This window comes from Xiphias gladius, chromosome 15 (genome assembly GCF_016859285.1).
Source record: "Xiphias gladius isolate SHS-SW01 ecotype Sanya breed wild chromosome 15, ASM1685928v1, whole genome shotgun sequence".
Lineage (NCBI taxonomy): Eukaryota > Metazoa > Chordata > Actinopteri > Istiophoriformes > Xiphiidae > Xiphias > Xiphias gladius.
The window spans coordinates 12,653,695-12,674,974 of record NC_053414.1 but is presented as its reverse complement, the minus strand read 5'-3'; the positions used below and the strand labels follow the sequence as shown (position 1 = coordinate 12,674,974).

At 40.6% G+C, this 21,280-nt stretch overlaps 1 protein-coding gene across 12 annotated transcripts in view; it reads right to left on the bottom strand.

Moving 5' to 3' along the window:
• inpp4b (inositol polyphosphate-4-phosphatase type II B) overlaps positions 1-21,280 on the bottom strand; it is a 237,754-nt gene that overhangs the window by 75,111 nt on the left and 141,363 nt on the right. For 9 of the 12 annotated variants that reach the window (XM_040147195.1, XM_040147196.1, XM_040147198.1 and 6 more), the window contains one exon: positions 10,164-10,243. In XM_040147195.1, the coding sequence (XP_040003129.1) occupies positions 10,164-10,243 (80 nt within the window). Of the gene's footprint in view, positions 1-10,163; positions 10,244-12,248; positions 12,344-14,128; positions 14,529-18,571; positions 18,649-21,280 lie in introns of those variants that run through there. The other 3 variants (XM_040147206.1, XM_040147205.1, XM_040147204.1) reach the window with 3 other exon arrangements.

The following is a 21,280-nucleotide window of genomic DNA, read 5'->3' as shown; positions in this document are numbered from 1 at the left end:
ACACCATGATCTTCCTTATGAGTAACTGGAGTCTTGTGACATCACTTAATAACCTGTATAGCTCCACCCACCTTCAACTTGACTAGATGTGTAATTACCTAGAATAAGTGAAAACACCTGTTTACAGTGGTCTTCTATAAATATTAAATATTACATATATATATATATATTGGGGATGATATTAAAGAGCAAGTCAGACAGGATATTATGCATGACCCTCACCTTTTCTCGTGCAGATGTTGGAGTTGGAGCAAAAGGAATAAGTGCAATACTCTCTGTTACATCGCCCCAGCAGGGTGCTTGAATGATTGAAAACCACAGTTTAATCTCAGAGCAAAAATAGAGGATGGCATACGAAAAAAAAAACACAAACCTGTTAGGCATGATCTTATACACCCTACTCTCTCTCCCCCTCTTCCTCTGTCCATTTTGTCCTCATTATCATCCTCTCATCCCTTAGACAAGGACTTGGCATGAGCTGTGCCCCTAGCATGCCTCAGCACCATTTCGGGACAGATTTATTAAATCTCTCTCCTCCATCTTTGGCTCCTAACACCACATCTCATTTTCTCATCTCTTCAACCTATATGTGTTTTGTTGCAAAGAGATTAGCTATAGGAAAAACCTGATGAATGACTGACCTGGATTAATAGATTTTACCAGAGCTCTATTACCTTGTTTAATATGGTTAAGTTAACAGCTCTATACTATGCTCGGGGTTATCCCTGATGTTCCTGCTCAGTTTATTGGAATAGTAATTAGTCATGGCAGGTAATTAAGGCAGCTTGTCAAGGGAATATGTCCTTTTTTCTAAATTTTTTTCTCCGAGTTGCATTTTGATGCCATGGTGCAGCATTGGCCGAATAAGTTATTTTTATATTCTGCCCATGAGCCCTAATGCCTCTGGGATCTCACAGATTATGCAGAGGAACTGTGCGGAAAAGAAGCACTTTTAGTATTGAAGGAGGAAAATGAGGAGACCATATGTGCATTTATTTCAGCTCAACTGAGTGCCTATTCTCCCTCTTTTACATATGTGGTGTGTGTGGTTGTTTGTGTTAGGATTACTGTATAAATTGTACAGTATGTGCAACAAATCTGTGTGTGCACGCACTCATGTAATATGTATGTATGTGCATGGTTAACCTTGTGTGTACGCCTGCATGCATGCAAAGTAATTTGAGTGTAAACTCATTCTCCCTGCATTAAATGCAATTTATCTGATGATTTCACTCTTGCTCTCTCTCTCTCTCTCTCTCTCTCACACACACACACACACACACACACACACACACACACACACACACACACACACACACACACACACACACACACAAACTTGTTTCAAACAGTCCCCTCCATTTGCAAAGTACAGATAAAATGTTTCCCACTTGCCATACACTCAAAGGCCATGGCCTTAAGTGTCCTTTAGTCTCCCCCGAGCGCTTCAGTACATATGTTCCTCTATTCACTGCTACACTGATAAAACATGAAGGTACCATAAATAAAGACATTTAAATGTTTAATAATTATCCTTCTTATTTCATTACATTTTCATTTTTTCCAGACTAAATATTCTTCTGGTTCAATTTGAGCAGCTAATGACTACACAGTGAAAAATGGCGACAAGTGAGAGTGTGTGTGACTGCCACAAGGGAGGGAAGAAGAATCACTCCTCTGAGGAGGGTAATTAGTGTTACTGCTTTACATTTGGCGCATATGCAGACATGAACAATCAAAAGTTTGTATTTAAGTATTGTCTGGCATTTTTGTGACATGTCATTTATGAAAAGGAAATCACTAATTTAGAATACTCCCGGTAGCTCAAGAGTCATCAAATACACACATAATCCTGTTTTTGTGACTTAGGGGCAACACTGTATTGTTGACTTAATGTTAACCATACATGACTAACCATAGCCCTTACCATAACATAAATCTAACCCTAACCTAACCAAAACCAACGAGTCCTTATAATGTGACTGTGTGATAAGATTAATGTCCCCACAGCATAATAAATAGTGCTCACGTGCGCGCACACACACACACACACACACACACACACACACACACACACACACACACACACACACACACACACACAATTTTTCTCCAGAATATCTAGATCACATAGTTGATCTTTAGGCTTCTTGTTCAGACTCAGATAAAATCAGTCACAGGGGATAAAGTTTGAGAGAGAGTTGGCTATCTGTGGATAACAGTGAGAATTGGGACAGTGCGACATTGTGGACTCATGATAGCAGGCTAAACTTTTACTGGTGGGACAGTAAAGAGAGGCTATATCCAATGAGAATGGATGAATAAGCCATGAAACCAGGCAGCAGAGGCACTGGTCTGTGATAATGTAGCCTTGCCATGGTACATCACACAAACACACAAACACACACACACACGAACGCATGCACGCACACAAACACAGACACACACACACACACACACACACACACACACACACACACACACACCAACACACACCAACACGAGCATACAAGTTCATATCAAAATCAAATCTCAAACTGTGCTGTAGAACTGGGTCATAGAGTGCCTCTCCTACTGAGTGTATAAAGTTTTACAGATAACAAGAGGAGCAAAAGGGAGCTACAGTGTGAAAGACTGAGAGAGCAACAGAATGAGTGCAGGGGACAAAGCAGGGCTGAAATAGCAATATGAAAGCTGGAGAGCATGCCAATAATTTGACAAACATACTTATACTGCATACTCTTTATTGGCATCTGTGCACTCTTCATATATGGTTTACACACATTTTCACATCACCCATGTCCCATTCATACAACACTATTCAGTGCTGTGGAGGGGTGAAGGAGGCTCACTTCCCTTTTTGCAGATAATAATCTTTCCTCCCGTTTGTATACATAACATGTATTATTGAGAGACCTCTGTAGCCCCGACATCTTTGCAGCTCCTGTAGCACACGGGTTATGTTGCTCTTTTCGGATCCCCATTTAACCCATGCTAGATTTAGAATGTGTGTGTCTGCAAAGAAAACTCTCTACTGGTGGAAGAAATGGGCACAACCCCTTGCAAGTTATTTAGTAAAAAATGTCCACAGATAAAAACTTGCAAATGTATGCAACTGGATTTCTCACTTGAGTTTGAAATAAAATGCAACAAAATCCAGAGCAAATGACATTTCATGAATAAACCAAAGGTAAACAGGTCACCATTTAAATCACTTATTACATTGCTATCACTCGCTATAATACCGTCCTGGTCAAAATTACTGGCACCCCTGAATTTCAAGTACATAATTCAGAATATTTTCAGAAATAAATGTTCATGACCAATGAACGATGATTCTACTGCATGAAAAGGGGCTGATTGTTTCCAGTTTCTTTTTCACAACGGCAAAGACAAGAAAACTGTCTGAGAGCATCAGAAATACTATCATCAAAAAACATAACTATTCCAAAGTCTACAAGGCATCGCCAAATATATTAAAGTTCCTATTTCAAAAGTTTGTAATGTCAGCAAGAAGTTTCGCACTCATAAAACTGTTAAGTCGCTTCTTAGACGTGGTGCTAAGAAGAACTTCAACGAGAAAAGTCTGCGAAGGTTGATGTTTATTATGGAAAAAAACAGCATGCAAGACATCTAAAGAGCTTCAGGCTGACCTGGACCAATCTGGAGTAGTGGTTTAGCCCATACCATATGCCACACACTAAACCAAGTAGCGCTCCATGGGTGAAGGCCAAGGAGGACACCATTATTGAAAGAAAGGCACAAAAAGGCAAGACTAATATTTGCCAGAACTTCCATAGATAAGCCACAGTCTCTCTGGGATAATGTCCTATGGACAAATGAAACAAAAGAGGAGCAATTTAGGAACGCAGTGCATTAGTTTGTTTATAGGCGACAAAATGAAGCCCATAAGGAAACAGCCTACCTACAGTAAAACATGGTGGAGGTTCTATCATGCATTCTAGATGGCTACAAGAAATGTTTAGAGGCTGTAATTGTTGCCAAAGGTTCTGCAACCAAATTTTAGTGAAGGGTGCTAATGGTTGTATCTGGGTTACATTTTGTGTTTGTATTTTTTTTTTTTGTTCGGTTACTTTCGACATTTTATTAAAATATTCTGGTTGTAAAAAATTGGTTGATTTGCATTTATTTATGAAGATATTCTGAATTATATACTTGAAATTCAGGGGTCCCCATAATTTTGAAAAGGACTGTACTTAAATACAAACCCAAAGACCATTACTCAGCATGAGGCTACAGTAAATAATAAAGGTCATGTACTGTATGCATCTACACTATGTTTGCAACCAGGAGACAATTAAGATCCCAGTTGTGATAATGATTAGTTATTGCATTGTAAATGAACTCTTCTGACTTGGTATGGCTCTTTGGTGCATTACTCAGCTGAGATATGTGGTGCATTTCTCAGGTATAGAAGTTCCTTCAGTCTGTGTTAGGGATAGCCACAAAGGAATCAGTCAAGGGGTCTAAGTCCATATGACACACAACCAGAGAGAGATTTACTACAAGCTCTATAAAGGGCACCAGGGCAAAACAGCATGCACCTTTCACAGGCCCATATTATGATATAGCATATTTAGTGTGCAGGAGGGCTAGCAGTGATTGCAAATATATGTTTCATTATCAAACAACAATACATGACTAAATTTTAAATCTCTCAGTTCTATGGAACGCTTTAGCATCTTTCAGTGCATTGTTTTGGTTTTTCAGCTTTACTGCTTTGGTTCGGTCTCACTGCTCTCAACAACCTTGTTTTCCAGCAACAGCAGGCAGCTATTTTTAGCAAAAATCTCTTATAAACCAGCTGTACACTACCCGCCGCCATCACCAAACAGCAGACAGACAAGGTTAGCGACTTGCTGGTAAACATTCTGGAGCGTTTAACAGCTAAAACCAGATATTTTGCTCAGGAATTGCTGGAAACCAAAACAGACCTAAAATATTGGACTTCCATTCATCAAGTTGACAGAAAGAAAACTCCAAATGAATGCTAATGTTGCTCCATATCTTCTGAATGGGTAAAAACACAATTCTAAATGGTGATAATATGTCAATGTTGTGTTAAAGCTTGTTCTGCAGTTCCTAAGTGGCCAAGAAAAATTGCTAATAATCGTCCAGTGTACATACAATATATTACAGAACAGAGACAGACACATACTTTAAAAACACTGGACATGATGCAGCTCTTGTATTACAACCATGTTACAGGAAGCACACTGGCTGTGGTATCTGTGGAGATTGTATCTAAGTTCACAAGGGTCTAAACCTTGGACATGCTGCTCTGACAAAACTATATCTGCAGAACATATATGCTCACACATGTAGCCATGAAGGCATGTACACTCACCTGCATACAGATGTACATATCCTCACTATGGCAACTATCTCAAACCTGCCCTCAGATGACAAAGTGACCTTGCTGCCAACTAATTTCCTTTTAGATGACTTCAGTATCAAGTACTGATCTTCTCTTCAGACTTTTAATCTCAATCAGAACAAGGATACTTTCACACAAGTAGTGATAAATTCCTTCCATTCAGCTTCCAGCTTTCAATCTTGATTGAATTTCTTCCCATCTTTACTAACAAATTCAAAGAGACAGCGCCCTCTTAAATAAGACATTCAACGTGTAGTTTTTGTGATTTTTTTTTTTTGCAGGTGGATTACAAAATTACCATCGGGCAAAATGTTAGAATGAAATTACGTGCTGACCAAACATATCAATAATTCCCTTTAAATCAGATGTTTGCTCTTTGATTAAGAAAGGTACAGACTTCAAAGAGGCAACTCCAACTAGCCTTTTTCGCTGCTGTAATTTTGTGTCTGTGTTTTATACAGGCATGTTTGTCTGCATTGTATCTGTTTGCATGCTGGTGAGCGCTTTTTGGTTGTGTGAGAGCTGCAAGAAGATAAGATTTTCTCATCATCACTTCAGTGGCTTCTGGTGCCCACAGAAGAAACAGATCTTTACAAGGACTGAGTCCATTTATCCAACATTCCCACTCATTCTTCACGCCACTGTCAGGAACCTTCAAAAAATGACCCAAATCAAACCGGTTGTGCCTTACAGGGGACAAAAACAATCCGTGACAAACATCCTAACCAGCCACACATGAAAAAGGGCGTGAGACCTGAGACAGGGGCTGAAATGCAGAGTGAATTCATGGGAATAAGGAATGAGCTTTGAGGTGGAAAGCCCTGTAGCAAAGTGAACTTTACCGAGGGGCCAAAGTAAAATAAAGAGTCACATACACACCGTCACTGGTCAAATACCAATTTGCTCTCTACATATGCTCAGCACCAATATAAATCCACAGTTTCTAAAGAGAAGTTGGTCAAAGTCATATTGGTTTTGAGATTCACTGAAGGGAATCAATCCTTGCCTCAAAAGTAGTCCCACTTTCCCTCTGCTGAGCGAAGTCAACTCAAATTAACTGACTGAGTGGGGATTAGAACATTGTATAAAAAATGAAGCATCTGTTCCTTAGAGGGCAGAATGAGTTGCACTCCTGTCCATGTCAGTGCTGCAGCATCCGAGCTGCTTGGCCAGCAGAATTAATTTGAACTGTGAATCATAGATTCGTCCACAGGTCAAACAGCCAAGAATGAATCATACATGCTTTTGAAAAGTTGCTCATCTTTGAAATGTTTTCTCAACAAACAAACAGCAAATCGAAGCGAGACTGTCTCTGCTGTGTGTCTGTATGTGTTATGCATGCATCACTGACTGTCAGTGTAACACATTCGAGCTCCAAAACCACACCAGCAACAGCTCCTCGGGCCATAACAACTGTGTGTGAGTTTCTGTAAAGATTTTAACTATGTTACCTGTCACTATTTAGCACAGTACAGCTGACTCCATTGGATCTTTATTATAGCACCATATCATTGTACTACAAAGTAAAGTGATAAGCTTTTGGCTGTGTACCCAATTTACTTGAAAACTATCTACCTCTAAAGCAGAGATTTCCATCCTTTTTCGATTTTTGATCATTCAAAATGAAGCAGTGTCTACTTGCAACTGCTAGTCATTGGTTGTGACTAGTTAAACTATAGATTTTTTTTCCTTGTTTTATTTGAATATGTTTATAGGCCTGGAGAGGTAAGATTAACCAATAATTCTCAAAACAAAAAAAAAGCAAAGATTAGCAGAAAGTCTGAAAGAAATCAATATGCTTTCTGCGCAGAAGTATGTTTTCTTTTTTTTTTTCCTGCTTTCCTATTCTGTAAGTCCTCTCGTACCCCTTTGTCAGAGTCCTAGCCCCCACATTGGAAGCCACTGCCCTAAATACAGGTGAACATGTAGAATTTAGTATGTGCAGGTGGAAAAGGCTATAGCAATAGCGATAAAGATAGTGTAGTAACAGCGGCATCTGAATATTGAGGGAAACTACTGATAGTAAAATGACAATTCTGTGCTGTCGCAGCCAGAAAAACACATGCACAGAAGTGTGCATGCACATAAACATATGTGCAATCACACCATGGGGAGAAGGGGGGGGGGCTGTAATCTCTATTCTCACTGCAGCTCATATAGTCAATCGGCGAAGATACAATTATACCCACTGACCTGGGATCACCTACAGGAAATGAAAAGCATAACAAAAGAGAGCAAAAAGGAATGGAAAAAGAGAGAATACTGCCAAAGGGGCATATTTTCAGACACAACTATGAGTGTAAAGAAAAAAGGAAATTCAGTCTGACAATACAAACAGGAGAGACAGAGAAGATTTCATTTTAGCCATTTACAGGTGGAGGAAAAACATCCTAACCATTAAATCACACACAGTACTTGCATAAAAAGCCATAAGGCATGGGGTATATACAATTTTATTCTGTCTGACAAAGGCAATTTCAAAGGCTTTAGCCACAGACTTGGGAAAGAAGTCTGGAATTGCAGACCAAAGCAAAACCATTTTGGTACCATATTTCGGCACACACACACACACACACGCACATGCGCGCACGCACACGCACACACACACTAACAAATGCTCACATGGAGCACTTAATAGCATATACATTAAACGGATTGGATTATGAACCAGCAGATGGAACGTAGTCCCTGGTCTCCATGGTATACTTTTGCCCCTCTCCAAGTAGCCTCTGCATCTCGGCTCTTCAGTCAAGATTGCCATGTGTGATACTTTGCCTGGGACAAAAATATCCCTTTGGGCTACAAGTATATAAGAAGATTCTGCCTTCTGTCCCAAATGGCCACATGATATTTATCGCTTTAGACACAAACATCCTCATCACTACAATGACTAATACAATTGACTTGAGCATAATTGTCTTTTGTTCAGGACAGGTATTTGTGGCCAAATAGAGGCCATCTAATACTGGGCACAGCAAAGAAAAATAGCCCAGTGGGATAACAGTCAATTGAGCCAAGACATAAGACCGATTTAGTGTTAGCTCTGTATACATGGCAACATGACAGGGTGAATGAGAAGCACACTGTAAAGTGCTCGGGATAAAAGAACTGTACAAATGCAAACATTTAATCTTCTATCACACTAGAGGATGACATACACAGTATGTTAAATTGTGTGGTGTTGTTGAGTAACACTTTATTGAGTAATACTTCATGAATCAGCTTAAAATGCAGCGGTCGGAGCTGACCAGTGAACGTTAGCAAGTCATTTGGAGCACAAATAGCTTTACGAGTAACTTAACACCAACGGAAAAGCATTGTTTCTCTGGCTGACAGTTTCAAATCCACTTCACCTGTGAACACGACATTAACGATAGGTGCACCTGTAACCACATCAAAAAATGATGTCATAGGGTCCTAGGCTACACCTGTACATCACTGCCGCCAAGTCAGATGCTAAACCAGTGGAGGCCGACAAAAACTAAATTTTCAGGGCATGTTCAGTTACTCTTTAAACTCATATTGACATATGGGTTAAAGTGGAGTTGGTTGGTGGTCTTTTTCCAGCGATTAGATGAGCGAACACAGATGGTTAAAAAGACCACCAAGTTGTTGTTTCTAATTGGTTATATACAGTATAAAACAGTTTAAATAAATGAGTTTAAAAAAGACCAGTCCAGTCTGTGAATGCACTGTGTAAGGTATGTAGTTGAGGTTCAGGGTGACGATCACCTGATCTGGATGTCACTAATGAGTCAGCTCAACTTACAGTGAAACACATACAGAGAAGGCAGTCAAGTGCTACATATTGAAACAAGTAGCAGACACACTCAGAACATTTAAGCTCACTTCTGTTGCTGTGTGTTAAATTTCTAAACCTACCTGCAAAATACCATTTCATGCTATTTAGCTATTTATTTATAGACCTGCACCGTACTTCTTAGCAACCACGTCAAGCACTTCATGAGAAGTACACAATCATGTTCAGGAACACAACTTATCTGTTTTTTCTGACATGCAGATACGTCCTCCAAAAGGCAAACAACTGATCTCTGTGGCAAAATTGCTGATTATATCCTCATAGTCTTGTCTTTAAGGAAGTTTGTGCCCTAAGTTGCATTTCTGCTTTCTGAAAATAAAGCCTCAACTTTCAAAGTTACCATCAAACTTTTTTGGTTCTCTGTTGGTTGATGATTTTCTCAAGCAATTATTTTACTTTAGCTTGAATGACTAAAAGCAGAGGGCACATCAATGTTCTTGACCTTTATACAGAGTGTGTGCACGTAGCCAAAACCTTTAAAAAATGTTTCTTTTTTTTCCCCTTCTTTACTCCAAGATGGTCAATTTTTGGCTCTATGTGTAAGTATATTAAAATGTCCTTGAAAAGTAAAATGTTATTGAACCCCCCTTCAAACAAGACACGTGTTACTTTTCATTCCTTTCATTTAACCGCCTCTCAGAAAGACACTTATTCCCACCTCCATCTACCACAAAAAAACAACAAGCAAATCAGAGTATTGTATTCCCACACACTAACACAACATCCCTGATACAAAGAACCCTGGCAGCTACTGCAACAATCTTGAAACTGCTTTTGCAACATCTGTGGATATGTTTCTTTCCCCAACTCATCTCAGTTTTATGTTTAATTTGGTCCAGTTCTTGTGTGAAGAGACATAATCTTTGGGCTCTGAAGTCTGAATTTTATTTAGCCTGGAGCAACACAGAGAGCAATGAACAGAATATGACAGAAACAAACACTTACCTGAGACTCAAGCTCAGTCGTTCATCTTTAGCCCTCAGTAGATCATCTACTGAAAATGTGGCACTACCCAAGAAGCTGCTCTGTAGAATCAGAGAGAGAAGACAAAAGCCGGTTAACACAAGGCAAAATATTTCAATCGCAAGTAAACAATTACAGGATAAAACAATAGAAAGAGACTACTGAACAACTCTTTTTTTTCTTTTGATCGTACCATAGAGGCGTTAGGGACACGCAACTGTGAGACATAATGTGTCAGAAATCACTTTAAGTCTCGTGATCTAAAAAAATTGAAATATATGATCTTGTTTTTGACACTTGTTGGCATGGGAGACATACAATCTACTCCCCCTTTCTGTCTCTTTTTCACCCTCTTTCTCCCCTTTCTGGAAGCTCTGACAGCATGTGTTTGCCGCAGGCATGATGTGAACAGGGGGTGTCAGCACACAAGAACTGGGTCATGGAGAGAGAGGTAGGGGACGAGCACATCAGTAACGAAGAGAGATGATCCACATTCGTAGAGAGTACATACACACTCATATTTTCTCACACACATGCTCAGATGCATGCACACACACACACACACACACACACACACACACACACACACACACACACACACACACACACACACACACACACACACACGCCAACTTCTGCAGAAGGAGGGGAGAACTAAGACCTTTGCCAAGGACACAGGCTGCTCCGGGCAAAGCTAAAACAAAATGTAAGTAATTAACAACATGTACAAAGGTGATTCCATGTATTTCATCATACCAGGGAAGAAAGATCTTAATTAACGTATCTGCAGCCTACTGAGATGCTACAGTATCATTTCTGATCTTTTCATTTACCAATCCTGAGTGCTTTTTTTACTGTATGTTTTCTCTTCTACAAAATTACCATTGATGGTTTTTCAAACACCGAAGTGACACTACAAAAACTACTCCAGTCTGTTCCTTTAGTTAGCTGTGAAACACTTTACCTTGTCTGTGAAGATGAAAACAGGGCTGTCTGTGTTTTTAACAAATGCAAATGAGTTTCAGGTATCCTAAAGAAACACCAGAAAACTTCCCCACACTACATACATTTTTACTCTTCACCTTATAGAGCATAGAGCGCAAAAAAAAAAAAAATCAGCCCGTGAAAATGGGACGCACCAATACACTAGATCAGTATTGCCCAAAGTACCTTATTCAGCAGATTGGGGAATCAGTCATAAATAGGGCTGCAAGTGATAGTTATTTTTCATTATAGGTTAGTCAGCTGACTATGTTTTCAATTAATTGATCCATAATTTGTCTATAAAATGTCAGAAAACACCAAAATATATTCAGCCTTCTATATGGCAAAGAAATCCAGCAAATCTTCATTGACATTTGAAAAGCTGAAACCAGATAATGTTTTGGACATTTGCTTTAAAAATTACTAAAATGATCAAACATCAATGGTTGCCAATTGATTTCTTTTTGACTTACTAATTCATTGATGACTAACTGTTTCAGCTCTAGTCATGACAGGACAAATCCACATACAGTTTCTTGTCGGTATCATTATAAAATTCACCTATCAGTTACATTTATTCAGTCAAAGAGGGCTGACGACTCATTTTTAGTGTTACAGCAGTCCCTGACCTCATGTTACCTTACATAAAAATGATTCTAATGAGTTCCACGCATAGAGGCATACCGATTCTAAGTAGGAAAAGTGGGAAAAATCAGGACTGATATCCTCAGATACCCTGAGTTGAGATATCAGGATAGAAAAAGGTCGGTGCTGTGAAATACCGAAAAAGGCATGAGAAAGGACATGTAACAGGGTCATAGAGCTGGCGTCACATGGCAGCTGTGGTTAAGTGGGCATGACTGATGTGAGCAAGCATCCTGAAACACAGGTCTCATGACTGTTGCATTCCCTATTATAAAGTCATCAAAGACATGACTCTGATTTTCAGCTACAGTCTCTGGCTGAAATATTTTGCATTGATGTTTTAAGTTAGTTATACTGATATGCTCTTGTTCTTGCTCTTTTTCTTCACATTTCTTCTTTCTTTTCTTTAACTGTTTGGCTATTTGGTTACACTTTTACCTCTAATCTTGCTTCCTTCCTCTTTCTACCACTGCACGGCTTTTTCGCTCCCTTTTCTTGGTCTCTTTGCAGTCTCCCGTAGATAAATGGCATCCTGTCTACTGACCTTTTCACTCAATCATTTTCTCCCTGACCATTTTCCTGCTAGCCCATACAAATCCTCAAATGCTTACGGCAAAACACTGCCCCAGACACATTCCCTTGTCCCAGCCAACTCACTAGCAGGCAAACACTGAGACACACACGCATGCTTGTACACACAGAAAAAGAAAGAGGAAGAGACCAAAACACAAGGTCAGACAGCAGTGCTATGAAAAAATTTGTAATACTGAAACGCATTGAAAGGTTTAAAAAGCAGCTCAAATTTACTAATAAAGACACACAACCCAAAGAATCATATTCAATTTCAAGTTTATGCGGAACAGTGCCATGTCCTCATGAATTAAACAGAGTCAGGATCCCCAGCAGGCACCACTTTATATACATGACGTCATATTCTTCAGCACTGACGTATCATGGCCAGTCCCTGTTTGCCCTGATAACCCAGAGCACATGGCACAGAAGGCCATTACACACTGTGGAGGAACTTTATATCCCTATGTAGCCATTATTCGCAAGCCAGTACAGAATGTCTGGTAAATGGTCTTAAAAATCCATTCCTTAGCATCTTTTTATGGCCCCTCACGTTGAAGGCTTTAAAAGTAATGAAGCTCTGGAGACCGTCTTCTTCCACAAGATCAAAGTGGCTATACCAAAGAAAATGAGAGAAAGATGGGGGCAAGAGGAGGAGTGGAGTGAGAAAAGAAGATAAATGATGCTCTTCCAGGATCATGGAGGATTGATTATGATGGTCTCGCTCTTTTCCCTTCTCACATGCTCTGGCTCTCTCTTTTTTCTATCTATCTTTCCACCTGCTCATGATCATTCCCTTGTGTGGTTCTATTGGCCATGCCCGTTGCGAGCTACAAGAGAAACTTTTGATCTATGATCTCCTTCGCTAGTTTTCAAAAAATGTGACAGATTCTTGCTGGCGAGACATTTTCACATGAGCTCAGAGAGAAATACACACACCTAGCCCAAACACACAAACACACACACACACACGCGCACGATAGATCAATCATGGACCAAAAATGAAAGACACTTGTGCAGGAGCACACAGAGCTGACATACTGTATATCTGCAGGCAACTTGTCTGTGCACCTCTGAAGGCCACAGTCTGCCCATCACTTGGCAGAGGTAAATGCTCCAACTGAAGCTGTAGATCTATTGATTTTCTCCATGTCCAGGGTGACAGAGTGACACACACACATAGACACACACTAACCCTCTCTCAATCATTCCCTCCCTCCCTTTCTCTTACTCACAAACACACCCAAACACACCCAAACACACACACACACACACACACACACACACACACACACACACACACACACACACACACACACACACACACACACACACACACACACACACACACACACACACACACACAGCCTGCAGGGAATACCTGGATGAGAGGACATTCATTCAGATGCTATGTCAACAAATGACATTTTATATAAATGGCAGAAGTGACAGTTTTGGCACTCGTTGAATAATATGCATCTGGCAACCATTTATGAATATGAACAGATTTATACCAGGAAGGTCAGTAGTGTCTACATGACTACACTGCTCCCCCACTACAAATAGGGCTTTACAAATTGGCCTAATTAAGTCAATAGAGAAGTCATGACATGCCATTTATACTAACATGCAAATTTGTGCACTTGGGCACACAAATTATGGCCACAGTAAGTTAAAATTGAAAAAGTGGGATCTAACACAAAACAAACATACAGTTTATAACAACACACATACTGAAGTCCACTTACAGTTATGCTGCCCACAGTCCTAGCAGCAGCAAGCGAATAAGCCAGTAGAGAAAAGAGCTATAGAAACAAGGAGAGGCCGACAGAAAGAGAGACAGACTGATATAAAGTGGAGAGAGAGAGAAAAGAGATGCTATGTCTTCCTTCTTCCTCTTAATGAGCTCCAGGACGGTCTTCCTGAATATCTTCCTCCAGTCCTCAGTTAGAGTAACTCCGTGTGTATTCGCTCTTTAGAGTGCCAAGCACATTGGCTGATACATACATTGTAAACACGCAAACATATGACACACACTTGCACACACACATACATACACACACACACACACAGACACACACACACACTGCAGCCTATGCCGTGACTGAGAGTGGCTAGAGTGAGCTACTGGCACTACCACTGTTGCTGCTGTGGCTGGTTTGACAGTAAGCGAGACGGGAGAGAAAGAGAGACGGGAGAGAGAGAGAGAGAGAGAGAGAGGGAGAGGGAGAGAGAGGAGGAGGGAGCCACAAGAGGGGAGGGAGGGAGTCGAAAAATACAAACAGTTGAGTCGGGGAGGGGGAAGAAGGAGGAGGGCAGAACAACACTGAAGAGGAAGAGACAGAAAGGAAGGAAGACAGACAATTAATGGGTAGAGAGCCAACATGGCAAGAACGCACATTAGCACAGAAAAGGGTAGAGAGATATTGAAGAATATAGAGGAAGAAAGAGGTAGAGGGAGGGGAGGCAGAGAGAGGAAGAGACAGAGTTGTGTGTCACACCTTGGTTGCAGCCTCTGACTCAGATGGCCAAGAGGGAAAGAAACAGTTATTATGGCTACTTGAATTAACATAAATTCCAACCGCACGGTGCAAGGTATACAGTATTTGTAGAAGTGTCGGTCTGCGTACAACATAGATAAACACTTCAAAACACACACTGACATACTTGAGGATAATATAAGAAGCTTTCTGAAACACTCACACTAAGTAATTCAGACTTTCATCAACACATTCAGCTGCCTCAGAGAAAGAAAAAAAGAAAAATTGAGACACAGAGACAAGGATGAACAAACCCAATCATCAACACAAGCGACACCGAGCTTAGGTTTTAACTATCTGGGCTCAAACCTTGGATTAAGAAGGGTTTAATTTACCCATGCTGACACCAGGGGGGGTGAATAATTCTGGCAGAACAAAGGACGCACTCTACACTGGCCCCTTATCACCCTGAGCAGGTACACAAGCAAACACAATGAGACGCACACACGAACACTTAAGCACACATGCACGCACACACCAACCTAACATTTGTAAGCGCACACAAACAATTCAGTACAAGTACAATGAGCACTGGAGGTCATGTTGATGAGGAGTCAACCTTTCTTAATATGGGGAGTGGGGTGTGGGATTCGGGAGTGTAGGTGGAAACACTGGATTCTAAAGTGCCGTTTCTGCCTTCACTGCCATGAGGATTGCAGACCTGGGTGCCAAGTGGAAGCCAGAGACTGATAGTGCATGAACTCATACCTGCCAAAACATTACCTGAGATGCTTCCCAGCTTGTTCACAAACTGCTTACTATGACTATGCAACAGTATTTATGTGCATCTGTGCTGTCGCCAAACTCATTTTTAGTTGGTTACTGCTCATTTTTTGTCAGTGATTACTGATGTGTCTTGTGGCCTTTTTTGTGTGCACTCCCACTCTAAATTTCTGCATACAATAGGAATTAGTTTGAATCTTACATGAACAGAAATGTCTGTTTGAATAACGACATGCATGGAGGATCCTAGATCAAAGCTCGTTCAAAATATGAATCAAGCACACTGAAAACTGGTATTTTTTTAATGCCCTACTTTGAAGTTCAAAATGTTTGACATATTTCAGGGCATTCAAACTGTGAGTTCCTGAAAAGCACACAGAGACCGGCAGGGATTGGTCTTGCATTCAGCATGGGGAGCACGAGCCACCTACCGCGGTGAAAGTGTGTGAGGCTCCTGGCTGTAAAAGGAAAAGCCTAAGTCCTCCTTAATTCCTACTTTTTAGCATTTTTTTTACCAAGCACTCACAGCTGGCTGAACACTATCACAGCTGTATGTGCACACACACATTATTCATGGGCCTTACGTGAATCTGTAGGCAGTGTGTTAGTCCATGTAAAAATCACAGACCCAATCCCGCTGACAGCTGAAGTTTTCCTACAGATGGAAACAAGGGATCTTAGACAACCAGTCACCCCAAAACCCAGACAAGTATAGACAAAAGCACGCGGTAGTGTTTTCCCCGGGTGAGCTGATGTTCTCATTCTTAGCTGCCTATCCTTGACACTGTCCTCACATTCTCCCTGACTTTTCATGTTTCTATACCTTGACCTCATTTTCCTATGCTTTTGACCTGTTAAAAAGAACAAAAGAAAAGTCTGCAGCAGACAAAGATGCAACCAGACCTGAGCTCACCCCCTTTTGCCTTCCCCATCAATTCTTCACTGCATTATCAACAACTTACGTGAAGGAGACAACGAAACAACAGCAATTATTGTCCCTCACTTTTGCAAAGACAAAGAATGTTGCCATATTGGCTTGAATATGCCACAATATATTTTCTGGAAATTATGTATGAAAAAGTGAAGGTGTTATTATATAAGAGTGTTGCATTATTGGTTGTTTGTAGCCCTAATGTTGCTATGCTGACAGGAGTTTTTCTTAGGAAGCCCCCCCGTTTTAATGGAAGTATTTGTTGTTTCACTTTTACAAGAGAAAAGATTTCAAGGTCGAGAACCTCAATCTCCTTGGACCTACAGTTTCTCCAAGCTGGACTATTCTGAAAGTTTTTCATATAAAAAAAGTCTCTTTCAGAGCAGGTACTGGAAGAGGGGGTCATCTCAAAATAAGGGTTATCTTGTATTCCGGCCAATACAGCAGGTTCTGCTTTTGAGATCTTATGTAGTGGTGTGCTGGATATAATTGGTTGTTAAGAGATTTTTAAATTCTCACAGTCTGACCTGTGTAGGGAAAGCCTAGCAGGCCCCAGATGCTGTGTACTTCTTGTTATATTACTCACGCTGTTCCTAAGGCAGTGTGTGCACTCCAAGCAATGCGAGGCAGCGTAATATTACTGATTTGTATTTAGACAAAAATACTTTGATGTGTTCTTCTAGTGTTTTTTGCCATTACATGCCTTATTAATTGTTTGTACTATTTTTGTCTGCTTTATGAATAACTTTTTGAAATGTATCAAAGGACCCGATTGCACCTACTGTAAAAGAAAATCTCCGTCTCGTTGTGCAAACATGAAACCGAAACAGGAGAGACAAATGCCTTCTGGGTCCGGTTTTGATAAAAGAAAGCATCACTTTAATCTTTTTCAACTCTAGTAAGATTACTGAGTGTAAAATCAGGGAAGTGGGCTCGTAATTGGCATAGATTTCCATGCGTTAACTTCTGTGCTCACATAATTCGGTGATAAATCTTATCTCACTTTGGAGTAGGACAAGTGTAAATTACCATGAGAACACATGGAGGGTTTAAGAAAAATCCATATCTAAACTAAATTATGAAGTGGACAAGGAACAACAACAAGGGATGCATTACTGTGTATTATGATTACGATTAATTATTATTATAATAAATGAGTTATGTTAAATTTGGAGCTACAGTGGTGCAGTTGTGTCAATACTAAACACATTTGGTAGTTTAATTAGCCAGCTGTTTGAGGAACACAGCTTGTTGTGTTGAAATATGGGCTACAGTAACAAACAAACTCAATCATTATCCCAGCTTATTATACCATTTTTGATAGTGTTGCAATGAATATCAAGTCTCCATATTTTGGGGGGCTGGAGGTTTTCCACTGAAGGAATTTACCAGTCTCTCTACTGTGCTATTTTTACTATTGTGTATCTGCAGTATGCCTGAGCAGGATATTTTCTGAGACTGTGAAATTTGCTTTTCAGTCAGGTAATATCACAATTCATGTGTGCTTCCAGAGACTATTCAACAAAAATCATCAATCACCCAAACACTATGATCGGAAAGAGGTAGTTGATATGTTTAGTATACCGAAAATAGTTCTGCACTTCTGTGATGCAATATCTTCTGCTTTTCAAACACATTTAACGTGAGATACTTTCTGTGCTAAAACCATAGGATCCCAGAAGATATTTTTGCATCTGACTCAGAGACTTCATGAACACTCACAGGAGGCTAGACTTTTTCAGCCTGAAATGTGAATACTCACTGAAAGCTGACTGCTGAGAGACACTGGTTTCCTCCAGGGGAAACTCCTTTTTAGGATTCCTTCTCCCTCAGTTACTGTAAGTACAGAGAAATCTATAGAGCTGTGGAAGGATAAACACTGCAGAGCTGTGGACAAGTTAATATCCCTCTTTCTAATAAAACAGTTTAAAGGTCTAGGGGATCTCTGATCCTCTGTCACAGACGACAGGCAAGAAAAAAATAGTGAGTGTTCATACCTGCTTACGCACATTATTCAGCTTGCCAAGGATGTCTAGGATGTCTTCAGGTAGGAGAGGAGGAAACTCAAGATGTGGCAAATGCAGCTTGCCCTTGGTACACTGGAAGCACACTACCATTGCCTTCCCCCACACACTTGGCTTTGGTCCATAAACTTTAATAGCTAAACCCACTGCAGACTAGGTGATAAAAATCAAGGCTCCCTTCACTCACAGTCTGTAAACATGACTTGGTAGCAGGTCAAAAGACTCTACAGCCCCATTCAAATCCCCCCTACGGGCTCAAGTACTATATTTAAATTACACCACAACAAACTGGAAGCTGTTTTGATAGAGGTGCATTTTAATAGACCCTTTTTTTGTTTCTGTTAGGAGATAAGGGCCAGTCCATATGATCATACACTTAAAATATGCAAGTGTTTATTATCAGCTACTTAGTGAGAGCTGCTATCAGCTAGACCTGATGGGGGCTGTGGTTAGCAGCTTCAGCTTCTCTAACTCTGCGGTTCAAGTTGAGACCCACAAATGCAGAGGCGGAAAGAAGTTGCATGCAGAGTGGAAAAAGGATGCACTTTTATCATTTTAACACCCACAAAACATGTTGCTAAGCTCCACATCCTGTTTGTCATTTCATGTCCACTGTCTTGATCGTGGCCTTAGTATCAAATTTCTGGTGTCTGGTATCAAGAAAGCATTTCTCAGACAAACAAGTGCTGAATAAAGCCTGTCATTTTGTGCACAGCAGAGTCACAACATATGGTTGTTTTTTTGTGTAGTAATTTCTTTACATACACATGGATGGATAACAGAAAATGTGCAGGTTTCAATTCCCTGCCTTTATGTAACAGCTAAAAGCTTCTAGCTCACCCCCAGGCCTGTAAGGCTACATGCTATGCTGAGTTGCTCCCGCTATCTCCCTTTCTTTCTCGTACAAACACACGCACACGCACACACACACACACACAGGCACACACGCACACACACACACACACACACACACACACACACACACACACACACACACACACACACACACAGTAACAGTACTATATTATGCTAGCTCATGCCTGAAGTGGCTGATAGCTCTCTTCTTCAGAGAACAGGGCTATAGGGGCTGTGAAAGTAAACAGCTTGGATCAAACCAACTCTCTGCTCCCTTTGAAGAGTTGGAGACAATTACAGAGATCAATGGTGCAGCCCAGAGGTGGTTAACAGCCTAGACAGGCAGAGAGACAGGGATTGATGCCCTGTAAGATCTAGAGAGGCTGCTCCTCAAAGACTTCACTGTATAGTCACATCCAAGGTGCTCTGCATCCTTGCTGAACATACATGTTGGAACAAAATAAGCTCTGCCCCGAGGCCAAGATACACACACTGTACCTGGGAGCAGTTATGCCTCAGTGTGCAAGATTCAGACTATTGTGTGGATTTCACTTCAATACATTTCAAGTTGGAGCACATGGTGGGTCAAAGCTTTGTGCAGTCTGACAGTTCTTCCAGCAATATTTCTCTAATAGACTGGTAGTGCTTTCATATTATTCTCCGTCTTCACTATAGATAAATACTACAGAGGTGAGCCACAAACTGTAGCTTAATAGCCCAGGCAACACACTCACTCTTATTGTGTAGGAGTTTCAGAACAAGCTCTCCTGCCCCTTCCTTTCCCCATGGGATAACATAAAGCTAAGTCCATATAGAAGCTGCAATTTCAGACGGCTCGCACCACCTTGACTTAGTAAACAACAAAATACAGTAAAAGAGAGGGAGAAGTGCAACAGCCGCCAGCTATTGTTGTTCCTCAGCACACAAAAGCCATATTAGTTGCCTAAATGACATATTTGCCAGTTGATGTGGAACAACACCAACAAAAGAGCCTTTTTGAACTAAATATACTGTTTATGTGAAAGTAGAATTTGTCCTTGGTGACTGTGAGATAGCAGATGAATAGATTTAGAAACAGTTTTTTTTGTTTACACTCATGAATAGCGCATAAGATCTTCAAAAAAAAAAAAAAAGACAGAAGAAAAAAGAGAGATAAGATCAAAACAAATATATTTGTAATTCCTGGGGAGGGAAAAAAAATGCCACTTTGAGATGTTTAATGGCTTCCAACCCTTTTTGGGTGTGCAGAGGGGAAATAACGTTAGCTGATTTCTGATTATCATATAATTCCATCAGTGCTAACAGAACGGAACAACAAAGCAGCGACAAGAACCCTTCTGCCCCACATTCATTTACTTTTCAGTTCTCCTGGGCGAGGGGAGCAGGAGAATAGCAACGTGTCATTATCTCCATCAACTAACTTAGAAAGCAGAATGTGGTACAAGGGGTGATAACCTTTAATGTTTGCACACACTGATACTCGGACAGATAAGGAAAGTTATGAATTACTGTCATAAAATGCTGTATTTAATCTATCTCAATTGACCAACTGCAGGGTTTAACTGCATCCACCCAGCATGGCCATACAGTACACTGACAACCACACACACACGATTACGAAACCTGCCTGCCCAGAGGCTTGCACGTGCAATTTGCAGACACACAAAAACTCACACACTATATGAGACCCTGGCCTGGCTTGCAAGCTCATCAGTGGCTCAGTTAGCCATGGAAAATAGTTGCCGTCACACACACACACACACACACACACACACACACACACACACACACACACACACACACACACACACACACACACACACACAC